The 24567-nt window shown below is 35.5% G+C and overlaps 1 protein-coding gene across 2 annotated transcripts in view; it reads right to left on the bottom strand.

The window, feature by feature from the left end:
- The window catches only part of LOC123688589 (E3 ubiquitin-protein ligase RBBP6), a 231934-nt gene that overhangs the window by 62680 nt on the left and 144687 nt on the right, over positions 1-24567 (bottom strand). The window contains exon 1 of one of the 2 annotated variants that reach the window (XM_045627176.1): positions 2083-2418. The exons of the other annotated variant lie outside the window; for it this stretch is intronic. Within the exon in view, the coding sequence (XP_045483132.1) occupies position 2083 (1 nt within the window). The 5' untranslated portion in view covers positions 2084-2418. Of the gene's footprint in view, positions 1-2082; positions 2419-24567 lie in introns of those variants that run through there. 2 annotated transcript variants of the gene reach the window in all.

Below are 24567 nucleotides of genomic sequence, written 5' to 3'. Positions count from 1 at the left end.
ATCCACTCATCGTAGAGATGTGCGGTAAAAAATTTTACCACTAAAGTAAACAAAAGAAAACACTAGAAATTGTTTTGAAGTTCATACCTCCACCGCTAGGGAGCGTAATAGCTATCGTCGAGTAGAAAAATGAATTTTACTCGAAAAATTTTCATATTAAGTTGGAAAAAAAATATCATCACTGTAAACCTTGGAAAATTCTTTATCTGTTTGAATTGTCACTTTCGATTTTGCGACATCAAATAAGGGTGGGGGAAAGATAGAAATCTGACTGATTGAAATGTCTGTAACTTCAGTTTGGCTCAACATTTTTGAGCAAATTAGATCTTATTTGAGAGACAACATCTTGTTGATTAAGGAAAAAATATACTCATGATGAATTTGATTCAGCTGCTTCCGATAGGGAGCGCTAAGTCAGAAGTTCATTGTTTTGTTCATTTTTCTCTGAAATTTCAAATGTAATGATAGGATTTTCTTAACAGAAACAAAAATTTCATTGAATTTGCATGAAAAAACCTGAAGGTCGCAAAGCGATAATTTCAGACGTTCTGAAGTTATGGCCGAAAGAAGATATTCTTCAACTGATGCACTGCGAAAAATCAAATTGAGTCTCCAAGTTCTAACAGAAACAGAAATCCCATCAAATTTGTATGAAAAAACCAAGAGGTCGCAAAGCGATAGCTTCAGGCGTTCTGGAGTTATGGCCGAAAGAAGACACAATTTAGTTTTTCAGTGTATCAGTTGAAGAATATCTTTTTTCGTCCATAACTAGAGAACGCCTGAAGCTATCGCATTGCGACCTTTTGGGTTTTTCATACAAATTTGATGGGATTTCTGTTTCTGTTAGAACTTAAAGACTCAATTTGGTTTTTCGCAGTGCATCAGTTGAAGAATATCTTCTTTCGGCCATAACTTCAGAACGTCTGAAATTATCGTTTTGCGACCTTCAGGTTTTTTCATGCAAATTCAATGAAATTTTTGTTTCTGTTAAGAAAATCCTATCATTACATTTGAAATTTCAGAGAAAAATGAACAAAACAATGAACTTCTGACTTAGCGCTCCCTATCGGAAGCAGCTGAATCAAATTCATCATGAGTATATTTTTTCCTTAATCAACAAGATGTTGTCTCTCAAATAAGATCTAATTTGCTCAAAAATGTTGAGCCAAACTGAAGTTACAGACATTTCAATCAGTCAGATTTCTATCTTTCCCCCACCCTTATTTGATGTCGCAAAATCGAAAGTGACAATTCAAACAGATAGAGAATTTTCCAAGGTTTACAGTGATGATATTTTTTTTCCAACTCAATATGAAAATTTTTCGAGTAAAATGCATTTTTCTACTCGACGATAGCTATTACGCCCCCTAGCGGTGGAGGTATGAACTTCAAAACAATTTCCAGTGTTTTCTTTTGTTTACTTTAGTGGTAGAATTTTTTACCGCAAATCTCTACGATGAGTGGATCCTGAGATATAGCCGCTTACCTCGCTTATTTGCCCACCCTGTACATACCCTGCAGCTTCACAGAATTTCAGACAAAATATGTTTTTACTGCTTGGGCCTAACACTGAGTGAAATGTTATTCTGTAGTGTAACAGATAAGTAACACTTGATTTTTTTTTCTAACCTCAAAATTTTGAAATATTAATTTCATCATTGTGAACCTAATACTTACTAGTCCAATCGAATGGTTAGATTTTCAATTATTGAAAATCCAAAATTTTAAATCTTATGCATTTGAATCGAAATTAAACGTCAGTTATGTTATTTCTACTTTTTAATTATATAATTATCAATTGTTTCGCTAGATATATGAGCTTCCTGAAATTTTATATTTTGAATAACTGAATTATTCTAAACCAGAAGGATCTCCTGTGTAGCGAAACAATTCTCTATTGTTTGTTATATGAGTGAAATGTAGGAATACGATAACATTTCAATTGAAACATTTTCAAAATATTTAAAATATTCCAAAATATTTAAAATTTGAAAATAACACACAAATGAATTAGCCTTCAGGAACAAAAAAGCAACTACCTAATCAATCGATAAAAACTCCTTCAAACTTACATCTACTCACTTAGGAGACCACCAAACAATCCCACCAATCCGATTCTATGGTCCACCACGGTATCACAAAAAATTAAAAATCCAAAAACAACCACCGATACTCTTCCTAGTCCTATAAACCCCACGCGCGCTCCTCCAATACAACCAAAAACGCACGCCGTAACAAAAACGCTTCTCTATGACCACCGCGCCACGGTACAATCGTTCCAGGCCCGAAAACCCGACGTAAACAAACTGGACATCAGACGTCGACTGGCGAGCACACCGAAAACCTATTCCGCATTTTCGTCGTTTCGACGACGACGACTCTCGACGGCTCTCATTTGCATACACCTTATTCCGTTCCGGGCAAGGTCTCCCCGGGGAGAGAGATCGCTCGCTCGCGCGCGAAGGGGGCCTTCGCGCGTTCATTCAAGGAACGGACGACGGCCGGTGAAGGTGGGCGGCGGCGAAGGCGGCTTTGGAAATGCGCGAAACGATCGGCGTGACATTTCAGACGGTATAAATAGGTATGAAGTGGTCTGGGTCGTCGCCTACTGCGCGTTTCACGGCGATTCGTTTCGGGTTTTTTGGTTTTGTGTTTGGGTTTTTCGGGGGCGGTTTGGGGGTGGAGATGAGGTCATAGGTGACGATTTGAGGGTGTTGATGGTTTTGGAGGTTGTTCGACGTTTATATGCGTCGAAAAAGATTTTCGCGTTGTTTATGTGATCCGGCTCGAAGGACCATCAAATTTTGAATCGATTTATCCGTATTTTTAGTATTTTGAGTTGGGAATGGTCTCAAACGATAAGGTACGACTCGTGGATGACGACTCCGTCCTTAATCTCAAGTCTGCCCGTCTGTTTAAACAGCTCGAAATTTGAAATTTATAGGGTAGATTTTGATCTCGAATTCCACGGTTAGGTTATGAGCGAAAGTTGATTAGGATTCCGTTTTTCGAAATTTGAAAAATCATCTCTTGGATGTAGAATGACAATTTGAAGCTACGTGCGAAAAATCATGTCAATCGCTGAATCAGAATCATGGTAAATTGAAGTAGAATATCGAAAGAGAATTTCCCAATATTTCCGTGACAACTGGTACGATAGGGTTGACATTTTGCGTGTATATACATGGTGATTTAGGAAGACCGTTGTTTGAATTATTTCAAACAAATAGAGAGAAAAACTTCGTTCGACTTGATATCAACTTTCCCTTTTTTAATTGTGGAAGGTTTTCAGTTGAAATCAGATTACTCATTGAATTTTTCATTGCTTAGGTTTATTATTTGCATATTTTGCCAGAAAATTTGTCTCGAATGTGAAGAAAATTCAAATATCAAATTTCCTCAAATAGGGCTTCATTCCAATCAAGAGAAAAACGAATATTTTTCCTCCATTGATTGAAAATTCAATTGAATATACACGGTGTTATTATTTCAAAATCAACCATGACTAATATAGAAAACCCATTTTTTTGGTAAATCAGTGCATAAATGATGATATTTTCCTTTTTTTTATAGTCCTTTGGAACTCCTGCTCGAAAGATCATTGAGTTGTCATAGCCTCACGATTGTTACCAATGTTTGAGTTTCAGAGTGCAATCGGAATAAAGTATGAGTAATACCAGTTGAGGATGAAGTCATCGTTGAACTATCAGACCATACTAAGACAGTCTTGAATATTCAATGATACTAGAAGTGCTACACTGAGAAGGAATTATTTTTTCTACCAGATTGGTTTGATGGAAAAGTGAAAATCATACGAAAAGATATCATTTCAAACATTTACCTGACATAAAAAAAATTCTACTTCTTGGATAGCCTAGTTGTTGTCTGAAGCATGTATTTTGACCCTTTGTTATGACCTTTTGGTTTTCTTTTTGTCGATCCAATTAACACTACTTCCAATTTGATGATGAGACAAACTGACATTTCAACAGACCACAATACTAACTATAAAACATCTTTTTTATCAATTTGATACTCCATCATATAAATATAAATGATAAAGCTTCCAAATCTTAATTTCATCCATTCAAAATCCGGCTCGAAGGACCATATTGTTTCAGTAAGTGACAGAAACGTCCCAAATTGATGCGTGAGAATCGAATTCGGGTCACGGATGAATTTCAATTGCCTAATCCCATCGTTTAAGTCAATTGCACTCCATTTGAGAAAAATCAATGTCGCCAATGATACAGGTAGGCATCGTTTAACTTGCGAAATGAGAGATTTAGTGGTACCATATCCGAATGTTTCACCACGTTATGTTTGACACCTCGAAAACAGCGAAAACCATGCGTTTTATTGGAATTCAACAAGGTCGATTTTTTATGATTGGTTTCGCGCTTGGTTGACTGTTGGAATCTCCAAGAACAATAAACGGATGTTAGAATTTCTTTATTTCGGGAGTGAATTTGTGTCCTTCATGATATTGAATGATGATTACTTATAGCTGAAATCTTATACAGATGTATATTTTCATAAAGTAAATCCACATAAAAAATGGATTTCGAATTCAACCAGAATTGGACGGGGTCGATATATGGATGGATGAACGTACTAATAACGGGTGTTTTTTTTCGAGGTATATAACTTTGAGTTGGCATTACTGTTCGATATGGCGACCAATTTAACAGCTGTCAAGTGATTTATTCTCAGTTTGGTTTGTCAATTCATAATGAATAGACTCACGCCTGAACAACGCTTGCAAATAGTGCAATTTTATTTCGAAAATAATGGTTCTGTGCGTAATACTTATCGCGCACTACGTCCATTTTATTTTGTTTAGCGATGAAGCGCACTTCTGGTTGAATGGCTACGTCAACAAACAAAACTGCCGCATTTGGAGTGAAGCTAATCCTCTAGTGTATGTCGAAACACCGTAACATCCAGAAAAACTGACTGTTTGGTGCGCTTTATGGGCTGGTGGAATCATTGGTCCGTACTTCTTCAAAAACGACGATGGCCAGAACGATACAGTCAATGGTGATCGGTATAGAGCCATGATTACTAACTGTTTCATTCCTGAATTGAACGACCATGATGTCCAGGATCTGTGGTTCTAACAAGACGGCGCAACATGTCACACAGCTCGTGCCACAATCGATTTATTGAAAGGCCCGTTTGGTGACCGCATAGTTTCACGTTTTGGACCTGTGAATTGGCCTCCTAGATCTTGTGATTTAACACCGCTAGACTACTTTCTGTGGGTCTATAAAAAGTCATTGGTCTATGCGGATGAGCCACAAACTTTTGATCATTTGGAAGACAACATTCGCCGTGTTATTGCCGATATACGGCCACGAATGTTGGAAAAAGTGATCGAAAATTAGACGTCCAGATTGGACTACATCTGAGCCAGCCGTGGCGGTCATATGCCAGAAATCATATTCAAAATGTAATGCCACAAGATTATTTTGCGGATAAATAAAATTCATGTCAATCTAATAATCCATCGTTGTTTTATTGCAATTTAAAGTTCTACAGCTCTAAGAAAAACACCCCTTATGTTGTATACTGACAGAAAAACTCCGAGAATTGAAATTTTTAGGGTTGTTTCGAGGTAGATACGCAAATGAATATAATTATATGTCAGTCCTCTCCATTAATTTTTGAATATAGGATTAGTTGATTAGTTTCGCGCTTGATCCAGCGTTGGAATCTCTCGAAATTAAAACAGCTCAAGTAATTTTCATGTTATCTTTTTAAAAATTCATAGATTCCTCGTAGATCCATCGGAGTGAGTGCAGAAAAACCTTGAAATATTAATTGGAATTCCATACAGCCAATAATTTGCTGTCTTTTCGATGTATCTTCGACATGGTCCAAGATAGATAGTTCATTCTGAATTCATGAATTCGTAGTGAATATCATTACAAACCTGTCAATCGATCATGGTGAATTTCATAGTTGGTTTTCGACCATTTTTTTCCTAAATTTTGTTTTGATCTGTTCATTAATATTCATGGAGATGGCGACATGATATACGAACCAAGATTGATGTTGCTGTTGTTAATGTAACGTGATATTTTATATTGATGAATTCAAGGTTGAAGAACTCTTCTGTATTGCTTATCGGGTATTGTACTCTTGATGAAATATTATCTGTTTTCGAATGAACAAAATAAGAATGACTTTGGTATGGACTTTGTCCTGAGAATGTCCAGACTTGGTTTGATTTCCAGAAGAACAAACAAATGAAATCTATCTGTTGAATAATTTTTACTTTTTGCACGATTGTCCCGAGAATATAGAGGGCAATGATTTTGCCAAATGTCTGCAATTTTCGAATGTTGTGCCAAGATTGGTATTAAATGATTGAGGGGCATATGGATGAAGGAGACTTCGAGGTGTTTGTTGTTCTCAAAAAATGATTTTTCACTTGCAAGAATACGTTGTTCAGGGGATCAATTAAAATTTAGATAATATTACACAGGGTGTAATCGAATAAGTTTTCAGTAGGTGAATTGTGTTCTAGGTATTGAAAATTTCATGAAAAAATTATATGAATATGAATTCGAACATTGCTCTTTCATTTTATTTCATTTGAGCTTGAAAAAAGCATTGGTTTGAATTGTTTCTGTTGATAGACTCACCAATAGGGACTGTGTGAATGGCAATATCAGTATATAATATAAAAAAACAAGACCACACTTGACTGATATCATTTTGAGAAACAAAACTCCTTAGACGATAACAGGCCAATTGAAAAGTTCCCGGTCTACCTTAGTAACACACATTTTTTTGGAAAAATTCCATTTTATTATTCAACATAGTTGCCTTCGAAGGCGATACAGCGATTAAAGCGATCTTCCAACTTTTCGATACAATTTTTGTAGTACGATTTGTCTTTCGCTTCAAAATAGGCCTCAGTTTCGGCGATTACTTTTCTGTTGGCGCTAAATTTCTTTCCTGCGAGTATTCTTTTGAGGTCTGAGAACAGGAAAAAGTCGCTGGGGGCAAGATCTGGTGAATACGGTGGATGCAGAAGCAATTAGAAGCCCAATTCATGCAATTTTGCCATTGTTTTCATTGATTTGTGACTTGGTGCATTGTCTTGATGAAACAGTACCATTTTTTCCTTCAAATGGAGACTTTTTTTGAAGATTTCATCCTTTAAACGATCCAATAATGCTATATAATAATCGCTGTTGATGGTCTGGCCCTTTTAGAGGTAATCAATGAATATAATACCTTGCGTTTCCCACAATACTGATGCCATAAACATGCCAGCTGACTGTTGTTTTTCCTCGCTTTGGATTCGGTTCATCGTGTGCAGTCCACTCAGCTGACTGTCGATTGGACTCCGGAATGAAATGATGGAGCCATGTTTCATCCCTCGTCACATATCGACGCAAAAATTCAGGTTTATTGCACTTGAACAGCTGCAAACACTGCTCAGAATCATTAACACGTTGTTGCTTTTGATCGATTGTGAGCTCGCGTGGCACCCATTTTGCACACAGCTTTCTCATGTACAAATATTCGTGAATGATATGATGTACTCGTTCAGATGATATCTTCACAATGTCTGCTATCTCGATCAACTTCACTTTACGGTCATTCAAAATTATTTTGTGAACTTTTTAATTTTTTCGTCGGTGACAGCCTCTTTTGGGCGTCCACTGCGTTCGCCGTCTTCGGCGCTCATTTCACCACGTTTAAACTTAGCATACCAATCAATGATGGTTGATTTTCCTGGTGCAGACCCCGGAAACTCTCCATCAAGCCAAGATTTTGCTTCAACTGTATTTTTTCCCTTCAAGAAGCAATATTTTATCAGCACACGAAATTCATATATCCATCTTCTTTCAAATAACAAAAGTAGCTACACACACAAAGCAATATCTCACAAACTAATGGCCAGACTGCTGTCAAATTTTGACACGTATCGTTTGAAGGTTAGTACTAATTAAACATCATATGGATTTAATACTAGCACCACCATCTGTGCATCAGACCGGGGACTTTTAAATTGGCCTAATACTTTGAATTCATACGGAGTATGATAGTTCTTTACGACTTAAATTTCTCGAAGAATACACGGAGACTCCAACGATGGATCAGAAAACGAACCAATCCTCATTTCCCATGGCTATCTAGGATAATCTTCACGTGTCACCATAAAGTTTCCATCGGCTTCCCAACATCGATCTCCAACTAGTACCAATCAATAAAAACCGAGTAGAATGGAAATAAACAGATGTTAATCTGTAAAGATTTAAACGTCACCATTACAATATAAACCAGAGGTTATTTAATTGCTCAATTTCATTAATGACATTAATTTACAACAAGGGATCAGTCAATGTCGTTTGGATAATGGAAGGAAATCCGATAGAAAAGCTAGAGAACCGGTCTCGGCCATTATTGCCAACATGACGGAATAGAATTTCGCGAATTTTATTCGGCCAGTCGTAAATTTGTCTTTATATAGGAGTTTTTGTGTGTCGGGCATAATTCCCTGTGGCGCGTCAATAAAATTGGAAATATCCGCTATTGGTGTTGAATGTATAGGCGGTCTTCAATAGGCTAATTGCAAAAAAGATTTGAAGCGTGAGTGGAGTTCTGTGAATGCTGTTTGAAAAACACCGTGGTTGAGTTGAAACGGATCTGTTTCGTAATTGGAATTGATTTTGATTGAAATGAGAAAATTGGGATTGTGAAGGTTTCGTGCTTAGCCCAGCGTTGGAGTCTCAGGAAGATGCCAATGATTTTAAATTGGTTTTTCCAAAAGAAATGGTTATAATCGCAACACTTTGTATGATTTTTAGACATTTCTCATGCTAATTATGCTCAGTAAATTATGCCATTTCACCATGGAAAAATACACGCTTCAACAACGTTCAGAAATTGTTGAATTATTTAATCAAAATCAGTGCTCATTTGTGAATTGTGAGAGGAATTCAATAAGAATTCATGGATGACATTATTGTATTGTAGACAAATTTTACAGTGAAATTTCTTCATACGATATCAGATCACCAATACCAAGTACCTACTGTACTTGGTACTTTGATTATTATAATAGCTATCTTACCTCTACAGTGTGTTAGTGAATAAGTGCCAGATTCTACGAGAAAAATTAATTGATTAAGCTCTACAACTTCCCTTTGAGAATTCTTCGTATTCTGATATACAGACTGACTATTTATGTATTGCTCTCAATGTGTTAAAATAAAAGAATGGTCCCCCACTGAAAAAACCTCCAATGGTTTTTTTCTTATGGGATGCCATTTTCATGGAAAAAACATCTCAAATTTAATGCATCATCAAGAACTATCTAATAAATATTAGAATAATAAATAAATCTTTATGATATATGACAAAATTAATAACCAACCAAAAAAACTTTCGAAATAACTAAAACTGTACGAATTGAGTGAACGATCAACAAATGGAATAACTAAATCAACATAAAGACAGACGTAAGTTTTGGGATTTTTGTATTGAGTAATACTATTTTTCTTCATCAATGCCTTATAGTTCAACAAAACTACTGAATTTACTAACTCACCACCTGTATACCTACTTCAAAAAATTGCAATTGACGAACTTCAAACGAACTAAACAAAACTATTTTTCTAGTAAGGATTCACAGAGAAAACAATTACATCAGGTTGTCATAGCTTCCTTTCTTGTTATTCTCGTGAACCAGATATGCAAATCGACATTCACAATTAAAAAATCAATTTGAAATGTTTTAGGTATTCTGAAATTTCTCTTGGTTGGTTATTAATTTTGTCATTTTAAGAATTGGAGGTGAAATCCACGAAAAAATAAACCAAATATATCATAAAGATATATTATTGTGAAGGTAATAGACACTAAGTTGTCAATTTTTTGATATTCATATGGAACATTCATCAAGTAGAAATGATAAATTTTTATAAGAAAAATACGCGTTGACATATTCTATTTTTCGCATAATAACGGCGTTAATATGGAAAAGAAGTATGTTTTTTTATCACAAATTGGAGGAGTAATTCAAAAATTATTTTCAGGTTGAAATATCTCATTGGTGTACCGTTTTTCTCTAAAAAAAAAGGAGATCTTTGCCAGTATGAGATTGCATATCAATAAAGGGACAATTACTACTTCTTGAAAGCCACTAAATTTCATTTGAATACCGGTTTCAGAGAATAATAAAAACTATACCCAAATAGTAATGAAGTTTTCAAGAAAAATTTCAACACAACCGGATCTGGGAATATGAAGCATTTTCGAAAAAACTTACAGAAAAAAAGTCACCACCTGAAGTTTTTCGCACTTATTAAGGTACTATGATCCTATATTGATTGTATAAAAAAAATTTCTTTTTCTATGGTTACAGCCTCATTGCAGGAATAAAAATTCAAATTGTATCCTACATCCCGCAGTGAGTAGGTATGTAGAAGATGAATCAATTAGAATTAATTAACAGCTGATTTGTGAGACAGCTTACGAAACAATCAATGGACGTAGGCATCAAGGACGCTTCAAGAAGATTCCAGCAGCTAGAGAATGCAAAACGCTCAGGATTCGAAAACAACATAGTTGGATTGGCAGGAATCGGTTCACCTTGAAGGAAAAGAAGAGATTCCAACGTTAAGTCGATATCGAAATTTTCGATTACGAGTTTTGAAATGCCAAGGACTGAGATCGGGCTAGTTTCGTAGAAAAATTAGATCAAGTATGATTTTGGTTCGTATTCGGAATATAGTTGGATATCTTATAGTTACCGAAAGATTTTTTAAGAAGTCTAGACTCTGCTGGAGTTGAAAATTATTCCTGGATCTTGTTTGAGATGAATTCTTGTTGTGGAAATTTTGTTTCTGTCTTTCAGAATAAATATTAGATACTCACTAATGAATATCATAGAATTGAGCATGAAAGAAATACCTGATAGACGATATAATATTTTTCTAGATGAAAAAGTGTTACTTTTGTGAGTAACAAAATTTATAGATGGTGCTTATTGAGAGTCAATGGAAAACTTCGATCGAAATATCACTGTATCATTTTAGTAGGTGTTTACATGTAACTTTTGTGTCAAACTAAATTCAGCTTAGCCCAAAAGTGCTCTCCTTTGAATAAAACGTGCTATTTCTTACGAAAATGGCATTCAAATGTTAAAATGATGAGAATATTTGAGAGAACTTACAGCACAACGGATAAACTCATAAGTGAAACTACATTTTTGTGTTCAATGTTGTGACTGTTAAGGTGAAAATTCTCTAACAGTGAGAATGCGAATTCTTGCTGTATTTAAAATAACATTATAAACTATTCTGTAATGAATTATTGGCTTATTTTTGTGAATCAGCAACCAATTTCAAAAAGGAAGAGACAAAATCATCATTGAAGCAACGATCTTATTGGAAAGAACAGAATGTGAAGGGTTTTCAAATAAAAAGTTTCATTTTGAAGAACCCGCCATCTGGACAGCTGCCTCTTTTGACACTGTCATCTTTTTACATTTGACAAGTGAACAATCTGCCATTACTAAAAATTGAACGATACATGCTTCAAAAATGCATTGAAATTAATAAAATTCACTACAAATGTGGTGAAAATTTTGCAGTAATAGTTCGGAAAATTAAATCAATTCTTGATCGATATGAAACACTTTATCGATAGTGTGGGAAAAATTTGTTGTGACAAGATAGTGACGTGGAGAATCAAAATCGTGTGCGTCATTCAAGAACAACTGGGACTATTGCTGCTGTAGCCCGTAGTGTTAAAGAAAACCCAGATAGGTCGATTCCTCATCGATATTGGGAATTAGACATTCCACAAATGACATTACACCGTATTTCGCAAAAAACTCAGGTCTTAAGGGTTTTCAAATTAAGTTAACACAAGTAGCCAAGCTGATCGATCTTCAGCAATGTTGTATCTTCGCTGATTGGGTCCTTGAAATGCATCTTCATTGTCGAAAGCTCTTTTAGAAAGCTGAATTGTCGCATTTGGGACTCTGAACATCCAAGAACATCCTCAACGTGTCACTGTTTGGTGCATTTTTGGGTTGGTTGTGTTATTAGACCTTACTTATTCGTACATGAGGCTAGCGCAACTATCACAATGAATAGATTACGCTACCAAACTTTAATATGATTTTTTAATAGCCTGAATTGAAACAATTGGTGTGAACGACGTTTATTATCAACAAGATTACGCTACGTGCTAAACAAACAACGAATCAATTGTAATAAAAATTTTCTGGCCGTATTATTTCTTCTTTTTTTGGGTCGCGTGAAAGATAAGGCCAATGCCAATGCTCCACGGTCTATTCAGAACCTTTTGGCTCATAACGTTTTCCATCTTTCATGGCATATCTTTTCTTTACAATTGAATAAACATCCACTGATAGCTGTTTGTAATTTTCGAATTTTTAGCCAAAATTAGTACAAAACGTTAACACGAAAGTCACCAAGCTAGCGCACGCGCATGAAAGGTAACAAACTACGTCTACCCGCGGGTTATCAATCACGAAAATCCTGCGATATATTTCCCCATCTGACAGTCGTAGATATCCGCCTTAATCTGTCTCTACAACATCTTAAATCATCCGAGAACGAACGGTATACAGACGAAAAATACCAGCAGGTGCGAATTTACAATTCAGATGGTTAGGATTGTTTTGGAACAGGCGCAGTATGCTCGAATCTAAGCGGCAAGGTTGCCGTATGCTAATAGACGACCTTTGAATGTCACCAGCGTGGCGGGTGCCGGTAGAGTTTGATGCTGGGCAAGTAGCTGGACCGAATCCACTTGTTTACCTTCTGTTTCGCGGTTTCGTTGAGTTATTTTTGGTCTTGCCTCATTTGAAAGATATTGAGAGATAAGAGTTGAACTAAGAATTGAATTGTCGCAATATTTCGAAAATGATTTTGTTTGGAAAATAGATGAGTGTACTGGGTGTCCCGTATTCGATGCTCTTTAAAGCATCTCGAGATTAAGAGGGAAAATCTTCAGAGACTCCCGAACTCTTTTTCAGAAATAATAAGATATCAGAGAGCAGATCATAGATATCTTGATTTGTTCTCCTATTAGGAAATATTCTATCGAAGAAACTTGTTTTTAAAAATAGAGTCGATGGTCTGATCGTTTCGTCCATGTTCTCAGAATTAGTTCAGATTTGTGGGTGTGTTGAGAGCTGCTGCAAAAAAATTCGTCCCGAAGGGAATTTGGTTAGAATCAATCATATTCCTGGTTGGTCTCGTGAGACGCAAAGGTTGTATGAGGATTATCAAAAATCACCGACTTCTCATAAGTATACACTGTGTCCGTAAAGTATGGAACAAATTCATTTTTAGCTGAACAGACCATTTTAAAAAATGATCCTGAAACACATCGATTTTTGATTTTAATTCATCGTATTTTAAAATAATAATCTCATATACAGGGTAAATTACTTTCGGTAATTTTTTTTAAATGGAACACCCCCATTTTGTCCAAATTTTCTGATTATTCTACCTGAGCTGATTCCAAAAATGTATCACTTGTTGATTCCAATTGGTACAGGATGGACAAAAATGCAATATGATAATAATAGTAATATTATTGAATAATTAAAACATTCACGAATACCAGAAATTTTGTAGTACTAAACTGTCATTGAACACCAATAAAGTACTAAACAAATAATGACATTTCACAAAAAACTAGACTTTGTTTTTTTTTTAAATTGATAAGAAATAATTTCTTTCATATTCTGTCTGCTAGACCACAAGTACCAAACATGTTTGGAAACAGCTCATTTTTATTAATCTAAAAATGTAACAAACTACAGGGTGTTACATTCAAACCAATTGCCGCTAGACAATAAGTATTTTTGATAAAATTGTTATTTTAACTAATAAAGAATGTTACGCGTTACTTTATGAGCACACACAAAACTATTGTATTTTTGTCTATCCTGTGTACCAATTGGAATCAACATGTGATACATTTTTTAAATCAACTCAGCTAGAGTAATCAGAAAATTGAGACAAAATTGAAGGTGTTCTATTAAAAAAAATGACGGTGACGTCATTACTCGAAAGTAATTCACCCTGTTTATTAGATTATAATTTTAAAATACGGTAAATTAAAATAGAAAATCGACGTGTTTCAGGATTATTTCTTGAAATGGTCTGTTTAGCTAAGAATGAATTTGTTTCATACTTTACGGACACAGTGTATGTAGTGACATTGTTTAATCACTACCATTGTTTCCTTAAACAATGGTAGTGATCATCTTAAAAATTGAAGAATTCGGTGCATTGTTCGTTTTCCGAAAAGGAGCATTAAAAGATATCTTGATTTGTTCTCCAGTTAGAAAATATTCTATCGAAGAAGCTTGTTTTTAAAAAAATGTTTAGTCCATGATCTCACAATTATTCCAGATTTGTGGGTGTTAGTAAAAGCTGTCGCAAAAAAAATTTCCTAAAGGGAATTGGTCTCCTGAGACGCGAAGGTTGTATGAGGATCATCAAAAATCACTTCTCAAGAGTATATTATATAGAGCGTTTCTAAAGAAAGACTGTTTCAGATATTTAGCTATATCTTGGTTTCTGTTTGAGATATTCGAAAAATTCTTTAAAAAACACCTACTCTCCCTACATCTCTACAATGCCAATTGCGCAATCCATTCACCGTAAGACGTCCACCAGCCTCATTTTCTAATAAGTAAGGTCCAATCACATAACCAGTCCTAAAACTGCACTGAACTGAGTTTGGAGAAACTTTTCAACAATCATTCTTGGATTTTTCGAGCCCCAAATGGGACAATACTGCTTATTAACGTAGCCTTCGAGGTGAAAAAGGACCTCATCATTGAACATGATTTTTCTATGATAATCCAGATCATTTTGATGCATTTCAAGGACCCAATCATCGAAGATACCTTTCCCAACAGCTCAAATTTTCCATACTGTTGGCCAAGAAGGTGCTTCATGACTACCCAAAAGTGTTTTAGTTTTTCGAACCATAACTGCATAATTTTCAGCATATTTGAAGTGAATTTCAACAATTTCAATGCGTTTTTGAAGAGTGTATCGTTCCATTTTTAATAATGGTGTAGTTATTACATGTCAAATGACGATAGTGAGCTATCCTTTTATTTGAAAATCCTTACATCAATTGAACGGTGGCGAAACACCATGGTTTTAGGAAATTGCGCAATGTCAATTTTATATCATAGAATCAGAATTCATTGCCTTTCCTTCTCGACATCTTTTCCTTACCAAACAATCCTCGGGCAATTCGCTGACTATCGCATAAACAAATCACTTTTTGCGACCTTCTAATTATAATTCCTAGAAGAGATTATCAACAGTATCAGTTGACTGGGTGAACAGCATAGAAAAGGAAATCATCAATCAAGTTTTTTGCCGCTCTCGTTACGGTCGTTTCTTATTAACCAGTGGCTTGGTGGTCTTTGCTATTTGCCTGCCGTTATCCACATTCAAATTCGGCCGGTATAAAATATGATAGCGCTTTGAGATACGCAACGACAGAAAAAAAATTCGAGATCTGATTTTTCTAGCTCGACGTTGCTTGCTGGCATTTAAAAATCCGAACATTCCGTTCAAGGTGAACGAAATCCAGGAAAAAACGATGAAATTCCTAATTGGTGGGTTTGTGTGAGCTATGAATTCATGAATTTGAAATGAGGTAGATCTCTTGGATCTCTATGAAGGTATGTCGGAGGTTGATCAGTGTAATAATTTAATAATTTCAACCAATTTCATTCGACATTTTTTATACAGAGTGTTCCTAAATTGGAGGTACGAAGAAAAATGACAGATTCCTCGGATCATTAAAAAAATTCTATGAACATAGAACCGCGAACGCTTTGTTTTCAAGTTTGTTATAGTTTGTTTTTTTTTTTTCATTTTTCTCATAGCACCTTCATAAGATATTTGACTCAAATTTGGCAAATATTTTCTGGAACACTGCTCACTTCTTTCTTCCAGAACTTTTTTTTTTTGTACACCACTGGTAATTCAGAAAATTGTAAGGAAAAACTTGGGTCCACTGCCTCAATTTTTGGTTTCTCGCAACGTTTGTCGTATCTGCTACTGATTTAGAGGAAAAAATTTCAAAAAATTCCCTAGTAATCCTCAGAAAACTCCAAATTATTGTAAAAATTCAATTAGTGAGCTGAGACGAATCAATCAATCAATCAATGTTATTTATTTTACCAAATTTAGTATGAATTAACTATTTAATTGTACTTGTATTTACTTGTACTTATTTACCCAATCTTCTGCGAAGATCAATAAAGATTCGATAAACTGGTATAATCATCACAAAAAAGAAGAACTACAAGAAACAGCCCTGATCTTGAAAACAAAGCATTTGCGGGCTCATGTTTATAGAATTTTTTTGCCCAAAATTAACCAAGGAATTCATCAGTTACCTTTGTATCTCCAACTTGGAAACACCCTGTATAATATTGTAGTGACTGTGTCTGCTCCGAGATGGCGCTATAGGTCGTATGCGCCAACTAACATCGGCCCCGGCAGGTTTAAAGGGGTCGTCGCATTGCAACACAGTCACTTCTCAACGGTATGTGAGAAGGTGTGTCTTAGGCAGAGATCGCTGGATAGCCTAACTGAAGAGTCCACCAGCGATCTCGGGACGAAACACTAAACCCCCAGGAGAGGGCGCACATTAATCTTAGCTCGAGAAAGACTCGCTAAAATATGTTGTGAAGTGGACGTATCTTCATAATCTTCAACCTTTTCTCCATTTCTGGAGATCTCAACATTGAATCAAAGGTGAAACCAATCAGTTCTTTAGGCACATTCACCATACAATTTCTGACTCAAAATTCAGAATTCAAATTCAAATTAAAATTTATTCATCATAACATATATCATATAACATTCTAAAATACATAAGTATTCGATCAGAAATGTATGACCTAAGCAAAGCTTGTATTTCATACACTCCGATCAACAAAGATGAATACCTAACCTAACCTAATAATAGTTATTTATGTTGTGTTTATTGCACTCGACGTGAAATTGGCCGACGAGGCCGTTAGGCCGAGTGGGACAACACGTCGAGTGCAATAAACAATTTTTGCACGAGATGCATACAACATTTTTTCTACGTTCATGCAAAAAGCAAAAAATGATTTATTGAGGTGCGGCACTAGGTGTAGGAAAATGAAAAGCGTAACTTGAATACTTTATTATTGATATCGATTTGCATTGAAACAGGAACTAATACGTTACGAACAATTTAACTCGAACTTTATTTTTACCCTCAATGTTGAAAGTGTATGAACAATTGGTGCAATTTTCAATATGAATATTTCGTAGTGAAGTATTTTTTAAATCCACTTCTTGATTTGTTACTGCTGTAAACGTACTAGTACTTGGTAACTGTACATCGTTATTTCCTTCAGGATGAAATATTTGTTTGTCATGATGACAGCACGTTGAAGTAGAATGACAGATGAGTGCAATAAAAACTTTATTGCACTAGTGCAATAAAGAACTTTTTTTTCCACTAAATATAGTTCAATAAAGTAATGCTTTTTGCATGAATGTAGAAAAACGATATTACAGAGAAATTCATCCGACCTGAAATGGGTACAGCACTGACGTGAAGTTATTGATGCGCCAATTGCACCCTTGAATACCACATAACTATACATACAAATATGTATAAATTGAATTTTATTTGGTACTTAATAAGCTACCAAAATGAAGCTTTGTACGAAGCTTGAAATTGTTCTTCTTTATGCACGTTGTATTTAGAACACCATCCTCAAATTTCTAATCGATCCCCAGCCCGACAAAACTATAATTACCCCAAACCACAGAGCCCAACAAGAATAAGAACAAGCCGACGGGTCGGTCTCAGCCGGTAAAGTGAGCTATCGTGTTCCGTCAACGAAAAAGAACCAACAACAATAACAACACTCGAATAATAACAACCCCGGGCCGTGATTATCGGGTTCCAAAACGCCGAGTGGCGCAAAAAAAAAAAATAGGCGGCTGCCCACACGAACGAATATGCTAATGGCCCCCCCGCTCTGCCGATCCATCCTCAACCGATATTATTTTCAAGATCACGGCCGCACAAGGTCAAGGTTGGCGGCGCTCGTTGGCGTTCGGGTTTTATGGCCCAGGAGCTGCTACAGGGTGGACCAACAATAACTATAATATTCGAATGGTTGTTAAGAATAAACACTGCGTTGGAATTATGGGTATAGTACAGTTTAAAGTCTTGATGACATCGTTACTACAACTTTATGAAAATAAAATGGGTTTTCTAATAGCACACAATTTGAAATTAAAAAAAAATGAATTTCAATCAATGAAAATTCTCGAATTTTGTTTGTTTGCATAACTATTTGATCAAAAATCAGCTTCTTCATTGAATAACATGTTCCGATAAAGTTGTTAATAATTCTCAAATTGCTCAAGATCATTCCCGAAGAATTCCGGAAAAAAACGGCAGAAGCAAAGTTGTACGCATATGTGTTAGCTTGTTCTTCTGACAGCTTAACGTGAAGAAAACAGGATCCGCGAATTCTTTCACAATTGAAGAGCAAACAATTTTGTAATAGGATAATGAAGTAGTCTTGAATTATAGCCAAAAAAAATCGAAAATTTCGAAGTCGTTTAGCTACTTTGTTTGGTATGACTTATTGAAAACGACTTTTGGCCCACTCTGTATTTTGTAAGGACCTCATAGGGATCTGACAGTATTAAGTTACACACCCGAAAATGAAATATTACACGAACGATTTAGGAGACTTTTATGTTGACATGCAGTAACAATATCGTGTCGTTTTATGCTACAAAAAAGATTGATGTTTTGGACTGTGATAAAACGAGGTGTTAACATGGGGGGCAATGGTATCATGTTTCTGAGTAGATTTTGGGGCACTATAGGCCACTATACAGAGACGTACTTAAGTCTGACCAACTTCAAGAAATATTTCACACATTATGTAGTGGCGTGTCTAGAATTTGAGAAGTACGAAATTTTCTCCATTTTTTTTTATTTGATTTTTCAAATTTAATATTAAATACCGATACAGATGAAAAATGGAATTCTTGTCTAACTAAAAGTGTTCTTTTTTATAATAGCCTGTATACAGGGTGAGTCAATAGTACTCGATCGGTAAATAACTCTGGTAAATTTCAAGCAAAGGAGAATCATTCAAATTTTGACGGAATCGGTAGTACACAGCGCATAAGCTCAAATTATTTTTGACTCTACAGGCTGGTCCGAAAGTGGCGAAACACGGTTCCACCCTGTTTTTTGAAAGATAATGCCCACATCTTTATTTCATGCCCATAATCTCCATGAAATTCTGATTTCGAAATACCCCACTTGTCATAATTTATTTGTGGTACTTTTTGACGTAGGCCATTTTTGTCGAAAAATTTTATGGATGTAGGTAATGGTTTCAATATAGCTTGAGAACTATTCGAAATAATTGGTGAAATATTTTCATTGCATTCCCGAAAAGTCCTGCAAATTCATGGCTTATCTACAGGTGGTACGCAAGATACTGCAATTTTAAAAAAATGGCCTTTGTAAAATGTCAATAAATCCATTCATTCAAATGGCATGCCCTGAATTAATTTTGGCTGTCGTATACTTTGTGAGTAAGCATTTTTTCTTAAGACATGTACTGCCTAAAATGAATAGTTTTTTGTATGAAGGCTGGCAGTATAGTTTCCACGCATGCAGTTGCAAAGGAATAAGATTACTCAATTTTACCTAATACCTACTAATAATATCAATCAAAGATGAGCCAAATCAAAGAAATCATCAAAACAATTGGAAACATTCATTTTGACATAATGAAATGTCTGCAAAAATCTCATCAATATTTATCGCCCATATGACCTGCTCAGATGTCTGCAAATTTCATTCAAATTGAACTGCACCTTATTTCAATTATATTGAAATTATTTAAAAAGTTTGCAGACATCTGAGCAGATCCATAAGAGTAATAAATATTGAAAATACTGAAAAATGAGATGATTTTCACCGAAAATATTCAGTCATTTCTAACTCCTTGAGATATTTCAGACTATGTTCCTATTTCTATACGTGCTTCATTTCATTTTATCAAAATGAATATTCCCAAATATTTCGATGATTTATTTGATTCGGTTTATCTTTAATTGATATTATGTATTATTATTAGGTATTTCACTACTTTCGGACCAGCCTATAGAGTCAGAAATGAATTAACAGCCGATTCCATCCAAATTCGAATTATCCTCCTACCAAAAAAGTACAACAGTTAGCGACCGATCGAGCCTTATGACTTACCCTGTATAAGATGCTACTTATATGTCTTTATGGTCATTCAGAGATGTTGAGTCAATTAATTTAGAAATAGAACGAGTGTGGCTTTAAAATTATAAAATGCCAATTTTGTTGTTAATGATTTCTCCTTTAGAACAGTTTGGTATATTTTGGTAGTTTCAAATCAACAAAATCTTATTCGGCTTATTATCACGCTTGAAAAGTTGAGCTCACGATATTGCGTCAGGGTGTATCAAACACGTGGAACAATCTCAGACAACCAGAATATAAAAACCAGACGTTATGTAAGCCCGTGAACTGACCAGTCCACTGATGTAATACGTAATATACAGTCTAAATTTATCTTTTTCGCCTTTATGCAAATGAGAGAACGGTTCCCATAAAACGCCATTAATATGGAAATTCCTCAGGTTGGTAACACACATAAATTCGATTTTTGATATGAGAAGATTGAGCGGGCGACAATATTCAAATATCAACTGGTTCATTAAAGAAGATTATGAACGATTCGAGTGTACCTATTTGTGCAATTTTTTTGAAGGAATGATGGCCGAGTACGCGCTGCAATGTTTGCTTTCCATTCTAACCTGATTTGAGATCGATAGCTTATTGACCAATGGGTTGTTTGTGATGTTAATAGTGTTGAATATGAAGCTCATAGGTATCAAGGTGAAAAAGCTCAAGTGACAGCTTAGAAATGAGTATTTCACGTTTGCATATCGATTGATGAAATCATAACTTAATGTCAGATATGGATGTATTATTATAGAATATGAAGCTGGAATTTTTTGGAGAAGAAAATGAAGGACATACCTACGTCCAAAAATAAGTATTCACAATTGAAGTAAAATCTTCATTAATCTTCACAAATGGATTGACCATTACTAAAAACATGAAGCTGTTTCTTTTCGAAAAGCAGAATAATGGCAACTCTGTGTAAGATATCAGGTGTAAAACTTTGTTTCGCCTTTTTGAAATAGATGGCTGTAGCAGTAAGTGGTAGTCAAAATAAATAAATTGTGGATGTCATACAATAAGCTTAGGTATTTGTAAACATAACGCCATCGAAATATTAGTCGATTTGTGTCTGCATCTTTAAGTTATTCTGGATTAAACATATCAGCTCACTAGCCAAATTCTCATTTGCGTTAGGTTTTAATTTTCTGCTTCAATATGAAGAAATCAGGGGTTTTAACTCATCGAATGCTCTTAAATACGTATAGTGAGGCCACTATTAGTGAAAGAACGTACCGAGAACGATTTCAACGCTTCAAGAACGGTGATTTTGACGTCGAAGACCAGCATGGCGGTGGAAGAGAGAAGGTTTTCGAAGATAAACAATTGGAGGCATTACTTGATTAAGACTCGACTCAAACGCAACAAGAATAGGCAGGATCATTAGGAGTGACGCAGAAAGCCATTTCAGATCGCCTGTAAGTCATGGGAATGATTCAGAAACAAGGAAATTGGGTGCCGTAAGAGTTGAAACCGATAGATGTTGAATGGCGTTTGTTTCCTTGGAACAGCTGCTTGCAAGGTGAAGACGGAAAGGATTTTTGTATCGTGCATCGCCTTGTGACTGAAGACTTAAAATGGATTCATTACAATAATCCCTAGCGCAGAAAATCATGGGGATTTCCCAGCCATGCTTCCACGTCGACGGCCAGACCGAATATTCACGGTTCCAAGGTTATGCTCAGTATTTGGTGGGATCAGCTCAGCGTAGTGTATTATGAGTTGTTATAATCGACTGAAACAATCACAGGTGACCATTATCGAACGCGATTAATACGTTTGAAGCGAGCAATGAAAGACAAACGGTCGCAATACAACGAGAGACATGATAAAGTGATTTTACAGCTACAATGCTGGATCCCTTGTTGCGAAAGTGGTCAAGACATACTTGGAAACGTTGAAATTATAAGTCCTACCCCACCCGCCGTATTATCCAGACGTTGCTCCCTCGGACTATTACTTGTTTCGATCAATGGCACACGGCCTGGCTGACCAGCAATGCCAGTTTTATAAAGAATTGAAAATTGGGATCGATTAGTGGATCTCTCACCAGGTATTTCGAAACGGGATTAATAAGCTGCCCGAAAGATGGGAAAAATAGTGGCCAGCGATGAACAATACTTTGAATCATAATTGTATAACTAGTTTTTCACAATAAAGCCTCGAATTTCGGAAAAAAAGGCGAAATAAATGTATAACCAGTTTTTTAAAATGAAGCCTCGAATTTCGGAAAAAAAAACGGCGGAAGCAAAGTTCTAAGCTTATGTATGTATGTCAATATCAAATTGCAAGGTATTCTATTATGGAACGTTGTGAGTATCTACATTTTTTGAAAACTGAGACAGACAAGGCTATTTCAAGTTCAAATTACTGGCCAGAAGACTGATATTGAGACCCTCCACTTAATTATTAGGAAATCTCATTTTCCCAATATCATTCTTGTTTGATAGTCGGAAAACTATTAGCAAACATGTTACGAAAACGAATTTGAACAAGGGCTCAAATCTCCAGAGTTCACGAGACCACTTTCTTGAGTTTCTGCCACAATAAATTAATAACCTGCTTTAAGTAACTTAACAGTAAAAGAAAAAGAAGTACAATTTCCAAGTGTGTAATAATATCATACGATATTATTAATTATCTCTCTGGTTAATGTATCAACAAAAAAGCCATCAACATAACCATTGTCAAATAGAAGATTTCCACGCTATTACGTAGGAATCACAAATGAAAGTAACCCAAGGAGAATGCATGTCATCGAGGGAGAATAGGGATATACCGGTTTCACCCTTATCATCAGTACCGCATGACTCTACCCAAGATGACAAACAAACGAAATAGCAGGCAGACGCTACACAGTATGAATTACTACTAACACTGTTAATAAACTTAACTGTATTTAGCACTAGCTAGAAACAGAACACTCAATCGACCAAAAATCGAAAAACCGAAAAAAAAAAAAATCTAACAATATCGGAAGCAAAATACGCGCAGTCAAGTACGCAAACAGCGTACTGCTAAAAACCAGACCCAAGGCCGACTGCGACAATCTCCGACCTCATTAACAGCAGAATATTTTCGCAGTACGACCGACCGATCTCTCCGATACCAAAAACGGCAATCGAAAGCAATGCCAAACGGATTTATCCCGTAGTGTGGCGGACCTTAAGGTCGTTCTGCACAGGCGGTTTTCTATGAAATTCGATATTTCGCTCGGTCGACTACGATCGAAGGGTTATTAATGAAGACGTAATTATTAATGTTAATGTAGTTGGGAAGGCTTTAATGGTTCAAACGGTGGAAAATGGGTTCGTTATGTTGAATTGATTGAAACTGCATAATTTCAGACATTTGACAAAAATGGTAGGGGCTTGGTGGATTGTCGTTAATATTCTGTGGAAGATTTTATGATCTGACTTTGATGAAGAGAGCTTTATGACTGTTGTTAAATCTGAAAGCCCAAAGAAAGTCATACAAAAACGAAAAAACACATAAGTAGAACACCGACACGTAATAACCTCAACACAATTTCATTTTGAGTATTAAATTAATACTCGGTGTAAAATGCCTTTAGTGTTGATATAATTTTCGATATATGTTAGTCTAAAAAAACAATTCTTTCAGAAATTACAAAATTATAATACTAATCAAACGAGAAAAGTTAAATAATCTCTCTTCAGAGTCATTTAGTTCGAAAATTTGATGAATTTTTGCAATGAAACCTCACCTGTACAGTTTGAAGATTTAGTAAGTTTTCAAATTACTCAAAACTCTATAAAATACAGAAATCTCAAAATGTATGCCATCTTTATTCGTCAACAAGTTCATCCAAATTTTCAATTATGTTTCTGTTAATTATGTATTTTTGCCTTCAGCTTCAAACTAAGCAATCGCTTCTTGATTAGAGTCAAATTTGAAGTCAGCAGAGTTTGTCAAACACTTATCTAGCCATTGCTTTACTCGCACATCAATGTCTTTTCAATACAGGAAACTCGTTTCCATCCATTTTTCAAACAACAAGAAATATAGCCTTAACCCTTCAATATATCTATCCAGACTTAGCTCTATGTTCGAAATGTTTGGCGCATTTTTTGAAACTTGGAACTAACTAGAAAAAAGTTGTATAGTTTCTTCAGCTTGATTTTACATTTCTATTGACATCAGTCGAAATGTGAAATTAACCTGAAGAAGCCAAAGTATAAGCGAAACAATTTTTTTTTG

Source organism: Harmonia axyridis, chromosome 1, assembly GCF_914767665.1.
Source record: "Harmonia axyridis chromosome 1, icHarAxyr1.1, whole genome shotgun sequence".
Classification (NCBI taxonomy): Eukaryota; Metazoa; Arthropoda; class Insecta; order Coleoptera; family Coccinellidae; genus Harmonia; species Harmonia axyridis.
Note: the sequence above shows the minus strand (reverse complement) of the source record. Positions and strands in the feature narration are given on the sequence as shown.